The following is a 20,409-nucleotide window of genomic DNA, read 5'->3' on the forward strand; positions in this document are numbered from 1 at the left end:
AGCAGCATAGTGACTGAGAAAGATGGCCATCCTACTAAGGGGTCATGTGGTACCTGATTAGGAGAGCAGTGATATTCCATGGGAAGGCCTGGCAGAGGGAGCAGACATTCCTCTGGAGATCTGTTTTATGAGGAGCCAGGATTCCAAATGGATCTTTGCATTCTTCATGGCTCAGTAGCTAAGCTACCTGTTCCTTCTTTGCATTCATTAATGCCCCACCCACACCAACTGGACCACCTTTTGCAGTAACTTCTCCAATAAGATGTATTTTTGCATAAGTAGAGGAGTAAGCATAACATTTTAAAAGTAGCAAAGAATCCTGTGGCACCTTATAGACTAACAGACGTTTTGGAGCATGAGCTTTCGTGGGTTAATACTCACTTCCTCAGATGCATGCACTCACGAAAGCTCATGCTCCAAAACGTCTGTTAGTCTATAAGGTGCCACAGGATTCTTTGCTACTTTTACAGATCCAGACTAACACGGCTACCCTCTGATACATAACATTTTAAAAACTAAAGATGTATTCTGTTAATGCTTTTAAACTGTTTAAAACTTAAATGATAGGTTGTTCTGTTTTCTTTTTAGCAGGCATTGTATTACAGAAAGTCCAAAATTGTGTGTCCTGTATAAAGCTTTTTGGGGGGAGAAGGAGAAGTCATATTTAGAGAGGAAGGAATGTCTACGCTGCTGTTAAAAAAACTGCTTCTGGCACTAGGACCCCAGCTCCAGCCCGACCTTAAACGACTACACCACAATTAAACAGCCCCTTAGTGTGAGCCCTGTGAGCTCTAGTCAGCTGGCACAAGCCAGCCACAGGTGTCAAACTGCAGTGCAGACATACCTGAAGGACTGTCTTGTCATTAAGACACTGGACAGAGACTGGTTTCAAATCTTGGCTTTGCAACAGACTTTCTGTGTGGCCTTGGACAAGTTGCTCATCATTCTGTGCCTCAGTTCCCCATCTGTAACATAGCACAATCATTCTTCCTGTCTGCCAGCCTTTATTTGTCATGTCTATTCTGACTATAAACTCATCAGAGCAGGGACTGTCTCACTATGTGTTGGTACAACACAATGGAACACCTAGCAGAAACGAGACTCTGGTCATGGATGGGGCCTATAGATACTGTTGTAACACAAATGCTAAGTAATATTACGAATTGTTTATTGCAACAAATAAACTGACAGTTTATCCAAGGAGTATGTGACTATATGCAATAGTGCTTGTAATGTTGCAGAAATACAGATAATTATATTTTCTAAAAAGCTATCATAATTCTATCCATATAGTAATTAAGACCCTGATATTTATTTTCTGCCCTTTGATTGATGAAAACATCCTGATACTAAAAGTTAATGGAGCTGGGCACAAACTGCAAGGTTCAGGTACAGCAGTAGAGTCACATTTCCCCAAGGTTTGAGTATGATCTGAACCAGGGTTTAGGTTCAGTCCCATCTCTAAAAGTTGAATCTCGAACTTTTGAATTGTCAGTCCCATCTCAGGGCCAGGTTATGCCAACTTTATTCCAGTTGAACTGTTCCTTAATCCATCAGTAGCTCTGCTGAAGCAAATTGGATCATGGACAAAGTGAGGTACTACTCAGTCTGAGGATGAGTGGCACAATATAGCCCATGCTTTTCACCTGATTATGTCTACATTAACAGAATTCTTAAAGCTTGTTTGAAAGAAAAGGTAGATAGAAAATTCATATGGAATCTTCCATGTATTTTGAGAACATACTTTATTACAAACCTTTACTAAGGTACTGTGAATGGGAATGTACTTTCTTTTATGGTAATGTTATTCCCCTTCTGTGCACAGCCCCTTTTAGTTCTCCACGACTTTTCCAACCCAAACCGGTTCAAAAATGGACCCCTCAGTATCCCCTGCCCATTCATTCTGGGGAACCAGTAGTTTCTCTCAACTGCTGCTGCTTCTCACAATGCCACAGTTGTTGTTTCCCCTTCTCCAGCTAGGGAAAGCAGTCAAGCAGCTGCTATAAAACAGCCTGCAGAAAACACTCACTTAGCTAGCTAGCAAATGTTGCTCAACCTTTGGACCCCATCTGTGTCCCTCCATGACCCATTTAAATTCCACCAACTCAAGGTCTGTTCTGAAGTGCAGTCAATCACCTCCCAGCTGCTGCCAAGACACTGATCTAGCCTGCTGATCAACCCGATCACACTGTCGACTGAATACCATAATATGTACATATTTTAACGAGGCAGCACGGTCTAATGCAGGGTCCTCAATCAGGGGGTTGTGATGAACAGTTCCAGCAGGGTCACAACCACCCTCCCTTTTTCTATGGCTAAAGGGGCGTGGGGTCCTGAAACTCTTTTCTCTTGCAGTGTGTGAAAAAGGTTGAGAATGGCAGAGCTAGTGGGCTAAGAGACCATTGGTGGGAGGAATCTGAGCTCAGGTCCCCTTAATCGCCAGCCACATTAGCTGGTCTGGTGCGAGTGGTGAATAAGGGACTCCATGAAAATAGGTGAAGTAATTTACTCCTTCCTCAGGACAAGGGAGGAGCAGAGGAGGAGTTGTGAATCTGAGTCTTATGATTCATTCTCTGGGTTGCTCCCGGAGCAGCTGAATTACACATCACGCCTAACTGAGAGCAGGTTGTATTCTTTTTGCCCCATCTGAGATAATATTATTGCATTTGAATTATTAGGGTTAAGAATTAGTTAGTGATTGCAAAGTACTTTGAAGGGAAAATTGCTATCTGAGTTCTGAGAATTATCATGATTTTCTTTTAAATAAAACTTAGAAAAACAGATTCTGCTACACTGGGTAGCACCTTATGTGAAAAGTCTCAGCAGGACTCCCAATGGAATAAGATGCTACTCAAAAAAGATGCTACTCAAAACGAGTAAGGGTATAAGAATCTGGCCCATCAGGTTTATTTTTCTGTATATGCTCAAGAAAATAAGGGCATAGGTAGGGCACTCACAAAAAGATAAAACTCATAGTATCTATACACTCAATTACGTAATACATTTTATTTTGGAAACATAAAATTTTAAAACTAAGATTCATGTGCGTTAGTTATCTGTGACTTCTCCCCATATCTCCGAGATCCTACTATCCTCCTATAGACCCAGAAAGCATTGTATGTTCCTTTCATAACTTTTTTTCTCTTTTTAACTCAGAAAATGACGGTTAGTGTTTGTTTGTTTGTTTGTTTGCAGCACTCAAAAGGAGTGAATGAGATGAGCTATCTGGGTTATAGTATCTGAAGGGCTAAGTTATTCTCTTGGAGAGCCATTCTAAATGAGCCTGACCGAGACACTGGATCTGTGTGAAGAAGACTAAGGATATAATAGGATGTCAACTGAGACAGAACTTCCAGTGGCTGTTAAAACCAGCTCAAAGAGAGACTCCAAAAAGAAAGGTAGTAAGTCCAATTCTCTTTATATTGAATGAAAGACTGGTTTTCTTTTACACTTTGATTTATCATAAGCATGCCCAATCGTGTGCTCCTTGTGCAGGTCAAACTGGTGTTAACTTCAACAGAGTTTTGTCTGCTTAGGAATCATCAGATCTGATTCTTTCTGTATAAAAAAAAATATCACTTTTAAAACAAATAAGATGCAGAAACACCCTAAGCTCCTGCATTATGCTTTATTAGTTTTCTACTTTATAAGTGTGTTGTATTTGTTTTGTTGTGCAAAATAGATAATCTAAATTCTTTACTTTGAAAGTATTGGTTTAGCCACTGTAGTGGTGCGCTTCACCGCTCCTCTCAAAAACCAACTGGAGACCTCTCTGTGCAAACACGAATGCCCTTTTATTTTCAGTGTTTGTTCCCACCACTTTTTATATACAGTTCAATTCAGTCCAGGTAGCCCCTGGGGGGACAGCTAGCTTCTGCAGCTAGCTGGGAACTCCAGCTTCAGACTCCTCCCTTTCCTGGTTCCCCCTCTTTCTGCTTCCTTCCTGTGAGCTTTATACAGCCCCCTGGCCCATAAAACCCACAAGTGTTTCTTCTTTAGCCCAGCAATGAGCCACACCCTGCCAGCTCCAATTAATTCCCCTTAATGGGAGCTGGGGCTAACAGGGGCCTGGCCAGGCCAGCACCCTGTTACAGCCACTTCTAGCAAAAACTGTTTTTATTTTGTTAGATATTTTTTTGTTGGCAAATAATTCTACTAAATGTTTTGTTTGTGTCATCTTGAACTGAACAAAAGAGGTTAAATGCCCTACTCATCCTCATAGTTTGCATTTTATGCAAGGATCTGCATAAAACACAACAGGATTCTTAAGGGAGATCATGGTGCTTATGGTGAAGGGAATTGTGTTGCCTGCGTTATTGACCACATACAGGATACGTTCCTCCAACATTTTACCTGTATTGTGGTAAAATGAATATAACTGAGTGGAAGAAGAAAACAAACAACAAAGAAATAATACACATAATAATTCTACATTCTATCTTAGAGTGAAAATTCAGGATCAGGTTGTGGAGCCTTTATTCACAATGGTGCTTTACTCCTGTGTGTAGCACTATTGAAGTGGAATTACTTGAGTAAGTACTTATCAATGTGAATAATAAAAAGAAGATGATCTTGAAGCAGTGATGACTAGCATGGTACTGCTTGCCTTCTTTTTTGTTCTACAAGGGTGAAAATGAGCCTCAGTTTCACTTTCTTTATGCTTGAGACCCAATTTGAAACTCAAATTTAAAAAAACCAGCCCCCTCGCTTCAAAATAATTGTATTTCTTATAAATCCTGCTATTTTTGTTTGTGTTTCAGTTGCTGGAGGTTAGCCCACTGGAGGGCATTGGTACTGTGTAGCTCTTAGTATGTTGTATGCTCTTCAGACAGAGAGATTCTCAGACTTTTTGGTGATTCATCTGTACTTTTGCTTATGTATGGGTTTTTTGTGGGTGCTTTCCTCCACTAAACCTTCTTTTGGGGTAGACTTCCTACTGCTGGGACCTGACCCTTAAAATTCCAGCTAGATTAGGAAGTCCATTAAGCACCTTTAATTATCGGCTTAGGAAGAGAGAAGATAAATTAGAAAATGTTGTTATGAGAACTCTTGAGCTATTGGTCTAAATGCATGAAACAAGATTATTAATTTAACAGACAAACATTAAACATCGTGGTTTAGCTTTGAACAGATAATACTGGAGCTTTGTGGTAGCTGAGAAGGCATTATGTAGATCAGAGGTTCCCAAATTTTTATTTGCTATGCCTGCCTTTGGAGAGTCCTATCCCATGTTGTCCCTCCCACTCCCCAGCCCTGTCTCCAAGCCCTCTGCTTGGCTCCCTCCAGCTTCCTTGCTCTCACTCTGCCAGCTGACTGCTCCCTCAAATATCCCTAGCCAGCTCCTCATTCTCCCTGGCCACACCGCGATCCTTACCAGGCAGCCCCCCGCTGACTCTATTCACTGGCTCCAGCTGCTTCCTCCATGCTGCTGCTGCTGCCTGGACCCTGCTCCCTTTGCCGCTGCCTGTTGTCACTGGCCCAGAGTCTGGGACACGTGCAGGGAGAGGTGGGGACCTGCTGGAAACAGACACTGTGGGAGCTGGCTTGCTCTCCAGTCCCCCCTCTGGGGCCTCCCTTTGTGTGCCAGCTGCTGGACCACTGTGCACAACCCACTGCTGGAAAACCTATGATGTCGATCTAAAGAGGTCCCCTCCCTTGCCAAGATGTACAGCTGAAAGTAGAGCCGGTCAAATTATTCATAACCAGCAATACTTATTTTCTCTTGGCAATTAATTCCACATCTCCTAATCTCTTTGTTTTAATATTTACCAAATATGGTTCAGGCAAACACAAATATTGGCAGATTGGTTGTTTACACACTGTGATTATTCTATTTGTGGTTTGTGATTGGTAATTTAAGTCACATGCCATTGTGTCTGCTCCATAAATGAATTGGTGAAACTTTTGAAAATAACAAATAATTAGCTTAGGGATTGAGTTTTTGGATGAGTAATTTGTGCTAAAATTCATGCAACTTTCCAGATTTACAAGCATCGTCGCAAATCTTCAGGAGCTGAATACTTTGTGGTCTTATCCCCACATAATATACAACATATTTTAGTCTCCCTTCTCTCCGTCGTGTAGAAGTGGCTGAAAAGTGATCAGTCTACAGCAGTAAAACATCTCCAGAATTAATCATTTTCTGTATTGAATGTATAAGTCTGACTGCTTTGAATAACAGCCAACAAGCTGCCGAGGTCACAGTAGAATAGTTTTTTTGGACAGGCTATGTATAAAATTCAAGTAATGTATTACGTGTTCAAATCCTAGGTCGTGAAAGTGAGAAGAAACTTGATTTGTTCATTACTTTTCATTGGTTCATGTCACACCATGTATATCTCAGCAAATGAGCCCTAACCTAGAACAGTGTGATATGATGGACATTTGGAAAAATTTGTGTTTTTCAGGTTCATTAACTGATATCAGAGGGGGAGTAGCAAGTGCACAACCTGAAGTTATGTTTGTAGACACTGAGTTTAGTTAGCCAGTGGAAATGACTGTTCCCAAGAAATAAGTCTTTGCTTTATAAAGACTCCAGTGAGTCTGTGTTTATTGTTTTATGACAGCTGCTTCCATTTAAAAGCAGATGTGTGCGTCTATCACAATTCAATCTGATATTCTGATGCATACAAGACAACCTACAGTATTGCATTGAGCAAGTATGTACCTTTAAACTCCATATCTTTATAGGACAGACTTCTTAAAGGTTACTGACCCCTGATCTATATTGACTGAAAGAGAATAAGCATGGGTTTGGGATTAGGGCATAGGGGCTAAATTGTCTTTCCAGTTGTACCATAGGTTATCTCTGTGTTTTTAGCTACACCACTGAATCTGTCTTTGGCTCAGTTTCCCAATCTCTATAAAAGTGATAATATTTCTGGCTCTCAAAGGAGTATTGTGAAGCATTATCCATTCATGTTTGTAAGATACATGGTGGAAAGTGCTATAGCAGTGCAAAATATTGTCATTAATAAGGTGAAAAAAATGAAAACATGGTTATTAAGTTGATATTGCCAACCCATTTTGGGTGTTGCATAGCTGTTTTCTGCAAATGGATTGAATAACATGAATACCAAAATTAGAATTTGAATAGCAATTTTATGTATATTATATATATTTTAATCAGATGAGGTACATGCTGACCGCCTAAATCAGAGTGCCTCCTTAGTACCTTTTGAGTTTCTCAGAAATGTGGATGTTTCAGAACTAGTTTTTTTTATGATTCCCAATGGGGGAGGAAGATAAATAAAACTGGGTATGGATTTAAATCAGGAATATCAAACTCAAATGACCACAAGGGCCACCCCCCCCCCGCAGCCCCTCCAATCCACTCCTTCAATGAGGCCCCGCCCCTAGCCCACCTCTTCCCACCCCTGCCTCACCCCCATTCCAATCCCTTCTGCAAAGTCCCCACCCCAACTCTGCTCCCTCCCCGCCACTATTCTAACCCCTTCCTCAAATCCCCGTGCCTGCCTCGCCTCTTCTCTGCCTCCTCCCCTGAGTGTACGGCTCCCCGCTCCTCCCTCCTTCCTCCTGGAAAGTGCTAAGTGCCACAGGCCCCGTGTTTGAGACCCCTGATTTAAATACTCTGTCTGTGATTGATACTGGTAATGACTTAAATGGCGATAATAAGTTGACAGCTTAGTTTTTAACTTGACTTACATGCTGGACAAAAAAGTTCCTATAAATAGTTGGTATTAGCAGTAGTCTGATTATGCCAATACAAGAGATTCTGATGTACAGAGCTAGTTGAAGTTTTTCGAGTAAACAATTTTCATGCTGAAAAATGGAGTTTCATCAAAAAATGAAATGAGAATGTCATTTCAAATTAAATTTGTCTATGGAAAAGTTTGAAATGAAGCAGAATGAAAATTTGAGGAATCTCTAACAAATTACTTTTTTTTTTGCCTTATTGCCTCATACAAGGTGATCCTGGACAAAGGGTGTTAGTGATGTATAAAGAGGCATATAAAATGCAAGTACAGTTTATTGTCTCGGGCTTGCAGTACAGTTTATCATGGGCTCACTCATTTGCAGGAGTTCATGGTGCCCACATTCTGCAGTTCACTGATGGCCTATTCCATGTATGCACTTACGGTGCTATAAAAAGAATTTATTAATAATAGTATTGAAAGATTTTAAAGATTTTAAATAACATAGGACCAGTCTAGCTCAGGGACTGCCTGGTGCCCTCTGTTTATATCACGGCAACTGAGATCTGTAGGATTGGCCATGTTGATTTTCTCTGAATATACTGGGAGGGCTCAGGTGTGGGCCCACATTGGAGTAAAAGCGCAGGAGTGGTATCCTGCAGGGCTAAGTTAAGCCTTTTGTGTTACTTTGTGCATAGTGCCCCTCAGATTTTAGCAATGGCCCTGGTTTCTGCCATAACTTTGAATTCAGTGTTTGTTGTTGTTCTTAATATTCTATATTAGCTGTATTACAGTAGTGCCAGGAAGCCAAACCCTCTTCTTTCTAGTACTGTATGCACACATAGTGACAAATAGTCCATACATAAAGAGCTGACAATCAAAACAGGCTAGACAGCCAGCCATGCTGACTTCACTTTCATTTGTTCCTTTACAAACAAAAAATCCTTTAATTTTTATGGATATTTTAGCTTTAAATATAAACAGGATTTGATGTTAGTTTAGTCAGGTGGCCGGTAGAGATGTGTGGTTTAAATTTGTGACTCTCGTTATTGTGCTGAATCTGCAGCTGCGGATCATGTTAGGGATATTGCAGCAAAGAAGTCTTAAGATTAGTTAATGGTTGGAAAAGGTTTCTGAGTGCCGTTCACTGTTGAGATTTTTTAACCTTTCTTTAATGCCTTTGAATATATCTCCACGTGTTTTCATTTGAATAATCTGCCTTAAGATATAAAACGAAGTGCTGCTTTGCATCTCTACAGGGCCTTTTAGGTTTTATTTGTCTGCTTCTGATTATTAAAGTGATATAGACACTGTCAGGTCAAATATATATTCCGTGGCTCTGGCTGGTGAGTGGAAAAAGGGAAGTGGTTTGGAAGAAAAGATCCAGTGTACACCCTCAGCTCCGCTGTGCAGATAGACCATGACCATGAAGGGTGCCATTGACTTCTGTGGGGTAGGCTGCCAGTAGGTCAAATGCATCTGAATTTTGCTGTTGGGACAGTCTCCTCAGAGTATTAGCCAGAACTGTAAGCCACAGTGTTACCTCTCTGCCTCAGCAAGAAATAACTTTGTTAGAGCTTTAGTCTCATGTCTGCTCCCTGCCACAACAGTCTGGTCACCTCATCAGCAAACTCCTCAAGACTCTGCCAGTCTTAACCTTGCCTTGCAGGTAACAATCAGTGAGCTCTAGTTCCTGAGTTCCCCAGAGATATTTCTGGGCTGTGTCCAGTCTCCCTCACTGGACATGCCCAGAAATTAAGTTTGCAGAGAGGCAGAGTACACACATCAGTCTGATAAATTAGGTATCAGTTTAACAGCACTGAGATGGCATACCATAAAACTAAGTATAAGATTATTGATAAAGAATATAGATTTAAATGAAACTAAGCAAGAGAAAAAGATACCAAAAATGGTCACAAGCAAAACAAAATAAAATACGCTTCTAGTGTCCAAGACTTAATTTTAGCAAGATGTAATCTGTGTTTTCCCACTTACATCAAGCTAACAGCCTCTCCAGCTCTTCCAGTAGGAGGATCCAATGTTCACAGAATCAGAGTGCCATCCCCTTTATTCTCTAAGTGATGGATAACTAGGACGTCTTTTTGCTCCTCTTATATTTCCCCAAGTCCATAGTTTTTGTCTCAAGAACCTTAAAGATTTCTTAGGGGTTCAGACTCTGGTGTGTCCCCCTGGTGTGCTCACTGGGATGTTCCTTCCATCACTTGTTAGCTAGATTGCTTTGTTTACCTTAGATGTAAATGTATTTTAATAGTCCTCTGCCTGTAATCAAGCCAGGCAAACAGGTGAATCCACATTCTTTTGTCTAGGACAGGCTTTTTATTCACTGTCTCCGAAAAATATGTTAACACATTTCCAGCATGCAATCCTTGCATACATCACACAGTGATATTCCTGACCAGTGTGTCACCAGTTTTTATATGATATTTTACTTGATTCACTTTTATAGTGCAATAATAGTGTATACAATCAGTTGATTTAGTTGTGGTTCTGACCCGCTGTTTTCCCCACGGGGTGTTTGGACCTTGATTGTTACAGTTAAAGGGATTTCTTAATAAATTCAGCTTCTAAATTGATCATTGTTTTACCTTGCTGGGAGATGGAGAGTGTGAGGTTGCAATCTGCAGGGCTTAAGTGGAGAAAGATATAGACAGGTGCCGTAGATAGCCACAGGAAACAGGATTCCCATGGTGAGGAGGAGGAGTTTTACAACAGATGAGCCAAATGACAAATACTGTTCCTGGAAAATCACGGAATTTATGAGACCCTGTTTATGTATCTGGAACAGCTGTCATTTTGTGTGGTACTATAGTTATGCAAACTCATTCCCTTACAGGAAAGGTATATTGAAATATCCCTATTAAGCATCATTGTGACAATGTTTCTCTTGCTATAAACTTTTCAGTCATTCTCACATCTTTTTGCTCTCTTTCCATTATCGCTAGACTTGATTTGTAAAACGATTTCTGTACAATACTGAACGATTATTATTAAGATATGATATGTAAAATCCTCCCAGAGGCTGATGTGAAGGTTCTGCTTATTTAGGATAACACATGCTAAACACCGCAGCTGCAAAACTGTACAGTAACATGAATGGTAGTTGAATTTCCTACATCAACACTGTCACTTTGATGAATTCAGAAAATTAGACCATTAAAAATGTAAAGTACTAATTTTGCCTTTTATTCAATCAATAGTGATATTATTTCTCTATTAATATTATAAGCCATAAGTGTATGTTAGGAATTTTAACCGACTTCATTTAGGATGGGGTATGCAAACTCTGATGAGCGTAGCATTTGTCAACGTAATTGGTCTGTTGCTCTTTACTACATATCTTGTCATGAGTCTAAGCAACCAGGGACCTTCGTTTCAATTTGACCTCAGCAATCCTCCCCCCTTGATCTCACTCTGTCACATGAGCTGACAGTGCACCATATGTCGTTAGAAAAGATTATACTTCTGCCATCCCCCACTGCTACCCTAATCTCAATGCCTTTGTTGGTTGCGCTTCACTCATCATATTGTAAGTGATTCCCATGCTGCAACTACCTAGAGAGACCTTGCTGGAATTTTAAAAGGCATCCTGAAGAGATTTCACATTGCTAATTAAGTGTCTGGTAGATCACTTCCCCACAAACTGGACATTCCATGCAAGAGTGTGGCCATTTGTTAATGATTCAGACTACGCTACATCACTTGATTGACTTGGTTTGCTGAGTAGTGAATAAGCCTTGAGTGTTAGTAGCCTTGGGGTAGGGAATTGTAGGTTTTTATTAGTCATCCTTGATAAAAATGTGAACCACTTGTGGTCTTGTAGTACATGGAGAAATCCCACTGTGTAAATATTTATGGACCATGAATCAAATATGAAATATTTACTTCAGTCTCTTGGAATTACAAATGATTTAATAATCCCTTTTGGGAATTGGTTTGCCTTGGTTAAGGATCCATGTTAATACAGTACTGTACATGGAAAATCTCCTTGTGGAATTTAACTTACACAGTGGCATGTAAATGAAAAGTTTAATGGAGGTGAACCAAACTACCAAATTTGGATGGAGATTTTGAATCCACCAGTTTGTGCCCATATCAGTTTTAATTAATAAACTTAATTTGACAGTTACCACACTCATTTCTCTATTTGACATTTTTTAGATGGTTTTTGCTAGTTAAACTGCTGACCATCATCACATTTCTTAACTCTCTTTTTCAAAAGTGACTTAAGCATTTAGGAGCCTAAAGACAAGTCCACCCTACAAAATTAAGTCGTCTTAAGTTACATCGGGATTCAGCCACCGCAGTAATTACATGTCCACGCTCCTTGTGTTGGCGGTGCACATTCTCACCAGGAGCGCTTACACCGATTTAGCTCTCAGTGTGGGGCATTGTGGGATGGCTTCTGAAGGCAGCAACAGTCGATATAAGCAATGCAGTGTCGACACTGACACTGCGTCGATCTAACTACATCAACAAGTGCTACCCTCTCATGGTAGTGGATTATTAAGTTGGGTTAGTGGGCGAGTTGCATTGGTGGGAGCTACATTTTAGTGTAGACACTTAGAGTTAGATTGACGTAAGTCACCTTACCTCAACCTAACTCTGTAATGTAGACCAGGGCTTAGACTTAATGAGAGATAGGCTTCTCAATCACTTCGGTGCTTTTGAAAACTCTATCCTAGGTCATGCTCAAATTGAAGCTTACTTGTGAGGCTGCATGAGATGGAAATTTATGAGAGCCATGGGGCTCAGGCTTTGCATTGATTATTTTGGATCATAAAAAATAGCCTTTTTTTGTTTGTTTATTTTGGCAAAAAGTTGCCTTTCCATCTAGTTTGGATTTTTTTTGAGTCCAAATACGAATATATCCCTACATTCATTTCTCCAAGTTAAGGACTATTTGTATTGAGGCAGGAATAAATATAAATCTGAACTCTGATAAAGAAAAGAATTGAGTGCTTAGCAGTCCCACCATTCTCTTTTTGGAGGGAACATAGGAAAAAAGAGGGAGGATAAAGAAAAGATCTGAAAAAAGAAAGGGAGAAGACACCTAACTTACCTTTTCTTTTCTCTGATTTTTCTTTCTTAAATACCTGATCCTTTCTTCTTTGTTTTTGTCTAATGGCTCAAATTCTCTGTCTTACCAGTATTATTTTTCTACCTATGGGCATTTTTCTGCCTACAACTGCTACTCTGTAATGAATTCCCACTTTCCAAACCAACACATCCTTTCAGGAGCTGACAGGTGGTGATGCCTTATGATGGTCCTAAATTTTGTGCAGAAGGAGAGAGGAGGTCGTATAATGGCCAGCCATGTTTATACTTGTTCATGGGACCAATAAGCTGTTACGCTGTGCTGGATCTTTTCATTGAGAGTCATGCTTGACACTTCATAGTTTCACTAATCCATACACTTTAATGAAAGGTGCTCTAGAAATATAATGTATCATTGAAATCTTTTAGAATTTCCAGTTGCTTATTCTGACTTCAAATGCAGTTATCAAAAAATGACTGTAAAATGACATCTTCTTACTCAATAGATCTGCTCCCTGGGTGTAATCAGAGTCACATCTACTGACTGTAATGAAGAATAGATTCTTACTAGGTTTTTTTTCCTGATAATTTTTCCCAACTTCCTTATGGGAATGTGAGCTGAGTTCTATTCTGTCTTGCAATTCTTCAATATAATTATTAATTAACTTCCACTTCCAGAAGCACCATTGCTGGTAATGCACAAGCTGGGGGGGGGAAAAGAGCTTGACTTTCAGATGACCAGTTAAAACTGTGTTACTGGCAGTTAGGAAAACTGCAGATAGAGCAGATTTGAGATGGAAGTCATAGAGACACAATTCACATGCAACTCCATGGTGCATTTTTTACAGCTTCATATCCAGACTAGAACTGCAACTTAAAGTAATATTTCCTTTTATGATTTAAATATTTTTATGAGACAGTAACTGTATTTTATCAAATTTATTTTCAGTCTTTTCAAATACGAAATGTCCAGAGTCAACGGTAATACAGTGCCATGAGTAGCACAGTAATAGCCTATGTTAAGTTGAGTCTAGTTTTTGGACATTACAAATGATGGGCGTTGTAAACAATGAAAAACAGGTGAATTTGCTCGCATTATAATCTGATAACGAAGCAATTGAAGCGCTGCCATCACTATAGTCAGATAATCCAATGTATTGTATTTTGGTTTATTTTTCTGTTTAGTTAGATGGCTGTGGTACATGCTGGTAACTGGGAAAACAAATGTAGATTTTATTGAATGAGAAATCAAAGAAGTTCACTGTCAGGTGCTTATTTGGTTGATAGGGAGTAGGTTTATTTATGTTTCCACACAGTAAGTACGTGAGTTTTTTCAATAATTTATGGATCAAGTACAACAAAATTAATTGATATACTAATTGAGGTCAGATGCTTTGCTGTAACAAACCTCTTGTGTGAAATAGTTACTGGCAGCATTAACTGGAGATCTTTTGAGTGTTCGTATAATTCTAAATTCATTCTCAATTGGAAATAGAATGGGAAAATCATTAATCTTGGCACTGTACAGATATAGTTCACAAGAAATGGCTATCAAATAATTACTCTTGCAAATTCAGCGTAAATGGGTCCTGTTTTAAATATCCTGTCTAGACAAAATGGGTTACGCCGTTGTGCTGATGAAACAATTTTAGTGCAGGGAGTGACATCCTGCTTAAAACTACAGTTACAATTGCATTGAATTGAGACACACCTCTATGTAAATTGGGGAGAGATCCCTTTCTTTGTTGTTGTTTGGCCAAAGGAGTTGAGAGTCTGATCAGTGTGGGATTAACTTTCTTAAAAGTCTTTCTTATGTTACCATTTCTCCATATTGTAAAAGTAGACAAAACCTTGCACCTGAAACTAATAATTAGGAGCCTACTGCAGTGTATGTCCCAAATAAGGATTTGACTTCATAACCCATTGAGGTGAAAATGCAGGAATGTAATACTGCACTATAAGACTGTGTCTACACTAGGAAATGTAACTGTTGCTGACAGTGAATGTCAGCAATGGGTCCAGCTGACCCAGTGCTGCAAATGTTTTTACTGTATGTATAGATGAGACCGGAAAAAATGGTTGAGCCCTGCTTGGAGCATCTCACACAAAAGAGTGGTGTGTGGGCAGAGCTAGCAGACAGGCCAGCAAATTAAATTTTCAGGCAAATGTGCTTGATCTAACGCCATTTGAAATCTGTAGAAAGACTCCCAACAGGCTTGGTATCAAGACTTCAATGTGTGTCAGGGAAATTCTGTTCAGAGGATTCTAGAAGGAGAAAATCCACCCCCAAAATACTAGACTGTCGTGTAATGAATGTAACCGAGCAGGAATTACTATATTCATCCAGATTAGTAGCTGAAATGCATCTAGAGGGCTGGATTAGTGACTAGAACCTTATGTGTCTGAGAAAGAAATATCCCACAGTGACAGACATGTTGATAATAACAACACTTTTATTCCATTTTTTAATCCAAAGTTTTCAACTTTGGTTAATAAAAATATTAATGAATGATATTCCTAGTAAGCTAGTTGCATTGGGTGCACATTAACATTTCTATAGTTTTGAAAGATTGTGCTGTTTCCAGCCATATATGGGGAATTCTGCTAGGAATGGTAGAATCTTTCACAATAGTGCCTGCTCTAAGTATAGTATAAACACCCCCATTGTAAGAATAATTAATTCCACTTTGCAGATGGGAAATTTTAGGCATAGACAGGTATAGGGCCCTATTCTGTCCCCAAATTATATTGATGGTATTGAAAGCCTTGCCAGTTTTACCTGAAATAAAGAGGTATTGTTATATCCATGTCTGCAATGGTGTGCTGTACATTCCTGGGCTGCTTATAGGAAATAATTTGAAAACTGTCAATGCAAAGGTCAGCTAGCTGTAAATCTTATTTAGTTATTATATATGGGAATTAACAGGCTTCCAGGTATTTCACTGTACATGGGTAAAACGTACACAGTGGCAACTATCTTAGCAGTCAATTTATCTGAAGGCAGAATTGATCCAAGGTCATGGAGCAAAGGAGTGGCAGAGCTGGGTACATAACCTAAGGCTGCCAATTCCCAGTCATGTGCTCTAACTATCTCAGTAATAGTGTATTGGTCAATCCATTGATAAACTTCTAGCAAAACAAATGCAAAGCGAAGTATGACTAGAAAAGTGTATTGGTTTCAGTTGTCATATCCAAGAAGCCAGTCACCTAAGTACGCATCTAGTTAAATATGTTAATACATTCACAGTCCTTAAAAAAAATCACAAAAATCTTAACCTTTAAAGCACTAGACTTTTTGAATACAACAGGAACTTAGTCATAAGGAAGGGACTAGTCAACATATACGTTGTCCTTTTGATATATGCTGTAACTGAATTTGTAAGCCCTTCATGCATTTCATATGACTTGTTCCTATCCTAGGAGTTCAAAGAGCTGTAGAGTGAACCTGACTAGATAACAGGCTCGGCCTCACAATGATATGTGTCAGGCACTGACATTCATTTTATTCCTTAGGAATAAAGAAAAGATGTGGTTGTGATTCTTGTAGATTATGTGCTTTGTGTAAATAATCAATAGTCCTATTACGGGCCACACTCAGTAAATGTAACACGATATGTGCCAGTTTGGTTCTATGTAATATATTTGAATTATCTGAAGGCAGAATGGCTGAAAGCTTAAACATACGACACATATTGTAATTACAAGTGACAATATATATTGGGAAAAAATCACATGGTTTTAATTTTTTAACCTACTATTGTTATAAGTAATAGCTAGATTTAGTGTAAAGACAGAAAAATATGTTCCTGTTTTTTTCAGTTTGTTGACTTTGCCCGTTTGACAGCACTATGTGTTTAGTTTCACTGTTTCCCACTTCATTTGTCTCCTTTTTTGATGTAGGTCTTTCACATGGCAACAGAGTGAAAATTAAAACAAACACACAAACTAAAAACAAGAAAATATGATTGTAAAACCAGAACAATTGGGAGAGAACTCAGGGGTAGGTGCAGGACCTGAAAGTCCGTTTAACTCCTTAACAAAAAAAAAAGTATAAATTTCAAGTTGACGAAGTCCCTTTAAACATGTTTTAAATCATGCTTGATTTTCATGCAATTGGAGATGTACCTTTTAAAGTACCAAATAACCCCAAGCAGATATGGGAAATATGCAAAATAAACAAGATTTCCATAGGTATAAACAATGTGAGATACAGGGCTTGTCTACACTTGCAGTGCTGCAGTGGCGCAGCTGCACTGTTGTAATACACCTCTACCCCGATATAGTGCAACCTGATATAACACGAATTTGGATATAATGTGGTAAAGCAGCGCTCTGGGGGGAGGCGAGGCTGCGCACTCGGGCGGATGAAAGCAAGTTCAATATGATGCGGTTTCACCTATAATGCGGTAAGATTTTTTGGCTCCCGAGGGCAGCGTTATATCGGGGTAGAGGTGTACATAGTGAAGACACTACCTATTTCGATGGGAGAGCATCTCCCATCAGTGTAGGTACTCCACCTCCACAAGAGATGGTGGTTATGTTGACAGGAGAAGCCCTCCTGTCAACATAGCGCTGTCTACGCTGGGAGTTCAGTCGGTATGCTTAAGTAGTTATACTGCTGTAGTTATACTGACATCAGGCTGTAGTGTAGACAAGGGCTAAGTCCTGAGAGAAAATTCTTTAAGAAACTTGGGAATAGTCCCAGTGCAGAGGGGACACTGTAGAGGTTTTCTCATTTTCATGTGCAAGGGAGGGTCAGACCACTCTGCAGCTGTCTTCCCAACATTCCCTGTACCTCCCCAGAAGGATCTATGAAGGTTTTGGGGTCCTTATATAGAGCATGTCTACAGGAAATATGCCAAAACAAATATTGCAACCCTGCTGTAGTAATCTTTTTACATAGAAAGGATCACTGAGCAGTAACAGATGGAGGAAGAACTATTGCAGCTGCACAGGAACCCATTATGAGGCAGAGTGTCCTCTGTGTGGACAGCCTGTGCCCACAGCGAACTCTTGGGAGAGCAGCAGGTTCTGAAGGCTTGTTCTGTGTAGGGTGCGGTGGGATGGTGGTGATTGGCCAACCCCCTTGGATCAATTTAGGAAACATTTTGTGGGGGGAACCTTTCTGAGTAATTTTTTCCTCCTATTCCCATCCCAATGAGTATTTCCATGGGAGGGTTGATTTGTACCTAGAGGTATAAGATAGATCTAGTTTGCTAGTATACAGGGTCTTAAAAACTTGATAATAACTGGTCAGCTCTCTCCAAGCCTGTTAGATCATTTTAAAATGCAGCCATTTTTTTTTAAATCAGAGTTCCAAGCTTAAAACATAGACCACTGTGGAAAGACCCGTGCTTATTTTGCAGTTCAGTGAAGATGTTGCAGCATTTCAGACATATAAAGAAACTAGCAATTATATTTTTCCTAGACACATAATAGCTCTGCTCTCTGTCACCAGTTGTTCACTAAAAATCTCTATCCTGGAACGGCCAGAAATAATAAACATCATTCATCTTGGAGAATGACTTATTCCATAGATAGTAACTAGCTAACTGATAGATCTCAAAAACTAATTGCAAATAATAACTCATCATCCAATGAGGGCATTTCTGATGGGTTCCACAGGGATCTATTCTTGACCAAATATTAGTCAATATTGTTATCTGTGATTTAGAAGAAAACATAAATTTAGTGTTGATAAAGTTTGCAGAAGACACAAAAATTGGTGTAGTGGTAAAATAATGACAGGATGGTATACAGAGCAACCTGCATTGCGTGGTAAGGTTGCACTTGAGCAACATGCATTTTAATACACCTAAGTGCAATTTTAATGCACTTGTATGTATCTAGAAACTAGCAGGGTAGGTCGGTGCTTCTCAAAGCCGGTCCGTCACTTGTGCAGGGAAAGCCCCTGGTGGTCCAGGCCTATCTGTTTACCTGCCACGTCCGCAGGTTTGGCCGCTCGTGGCTCTCACTGGCTGCAGTTCGCCGCTCCAAGCCAATGGGGGCTGCAGGAAACAGCATGGGCCGAGGGACGTGCTGTCCGCTGTTTCCCGCAACCCCCATGGGCCTGGAGTGGCAAACCTCGGTCGGTGGGAGCCGCGATCGGCCGAACCTGTGGACGCGGCAGGTAAACAAACCGGCCCGGCCTGCGGGGCTTTCCCTGCACAAGTGGCGGACCGGCTTTGAGAAGCACTGGTGTAGGTCACCCCTGGGAATTACTTGGTGAGATTCTGTGGTCTGTGTTATGCAGGAGTTGAGACTAGATTAGTGGTGGGCAACCTGCTGGACTAGATGATCATATTGGTCCCTTCTGGCCTTAAAATCTGTAAATCTTTGCATAGTCCCAGTGACTTCAGTGGGACTGTTGGCAAGTAAAGTGCTAGTTAATGCAAATAAGGACATCAGAAATGAGTTTAGTTTTAGAATCCCTTTTCTTTGAATCTGAATTGTCACCATCTCCTGAGATGGGTCTCAAAAAAGACTAGACTGAAATTGTGGCATGTCTTCAGTGCAGAGTTCTCTGGCTCAAATAAAAACAAATTATTTTTTCTTTGTATTCTTGATTCCTGCAAAGTTAATGACTGCTAATTAGCTATATGGTCCACTGTACCTTCTGGCCCTGATCTGAAATTACAACCTCACTTCTTTCAAAAATTCGAGAGCGTTGGAAAATTACAGAATGGAACAAGGAAAAAGTGGAAAAAAAATTCCTAAACCATAGACATTGTTCATTCTATTGCGTTAGTGGGAAAGAAAGAAAAATAAATAAATAAAGAGGAAATTAGGGAGAAACATCACCAAAACCCCAAATTTTGATTTTTTTTAAATCAGTTAAAAAAAAACAGTAATGAAGAAGAAATTTAAATGAAAAACTAAATGGAAATGTTGGCGTTTCCCATTGATAAACTGAAAATTTCCTTCCTGTTTTTTGGTGGGAAGATTTTTTTCAGCCAAAAAACATCACCAGCTGTTATGAATATTATTATTAATAATAAACACACGTGACTCTAGAAAAAAAGAGGGAGAGACATCTCAAAGAATATGTAAAAAATTGGCCATTAGGCTGAGGCCAGAACTGCAGAGCAGATAGCCCATGTTCACCTATTTGAGGGACTCCACGACCAAGAAAACAATATTGTGTGGATATTAGCCCAAATGCTTCCCTCTTATTGAAAAGTTCAAGGGAACAGAAACGTTCCGAGCCTGCATATCTTCCCCTTCCTGATCAACAGGTTGTAGATGCATGTAATGAATAGGGATGGAACCCAAAAAGGCAGCGGAGTTTGGGTACACTAGATCCCAGCCTCATAGGCATTAACGCTTCAGAAGGCATTAACTCCTTAATGTTGCCTGCAGAACAGTTGCACTTTGGAAGGGTGTGTATGGAGGTGGGGAAAGGGTGTGGGGGAAGACCATGTCAGCATGTTGCTTATTGCAGCTCCTTTCTAGTTCCTTCTCCCTCTCCGGCTTTGCCCACCCAGATATTTTTCAGTGGGGGGAAGTCGGTAAGCAACAGTGTATGTGTGCATTTGTCAGGAGTGCATCCAGCTCAGGCGTTTGTTCGCTCTCTCCCTCCCTAGGCCTCCTTGCAGTCTTTTCTCCCCTGTGCACTGCAAGCAGGTGGAAGCATATGGGCCATTGTTTACAGTCTGTTCTGTGTTGCAGCTGGCCTCCTCTCCCTGGATATGCAGATCCC

The 20,409-nt window shown here is 40.1% G+C and overlaps 1 protein-coding gene across 10 annotated transcripts in view; it reads left to right on the forward strand.

The window, feature by feature from the left end:
• Window positions 1-20,409, forward strand: part of DAB1 (DAB adaptor protein 1) — a 718,429-nt gene that overhangs the window by 531,416 nt on the left and 166,604 nt on the right. For 9 of the 10 annotated variants that reach the window (XM_050962010.1, XM_050962016.1, XM_050962017.1 and 6 more), the window contains one exon: window positions 3,196-3,398. The exons of the other annotated variant lie outside the window; for it this stretch is intronic. In XM_050962010.1, coding sequence (XP_050817967.1) covers window positions 3,332-3,398 — 67 coding nt within the window. In that variant the 5' untranslated portion in view covers window positions 3,196-3,331. The remainder of the gene's footprint in view (window positions 1-3,195; window positions 3,399-20,409) is intronic. 10 annotated transcript variants of the gene reach the window in all.

This window comes from Gopherus flavomarginatus, chromosome 7, assembly GCF_025201925.1.
Source record: "Gopherus flavomarginatus isolate rGopFla2 chromosome 7, rGopFla2.mat.asm, whole genome shotgun sequence".
NCBI lineage: Eukaryota > Metazoa > Chordata > Testudines > Testudinidae > Gopherus > Gopherus flavomarginatus.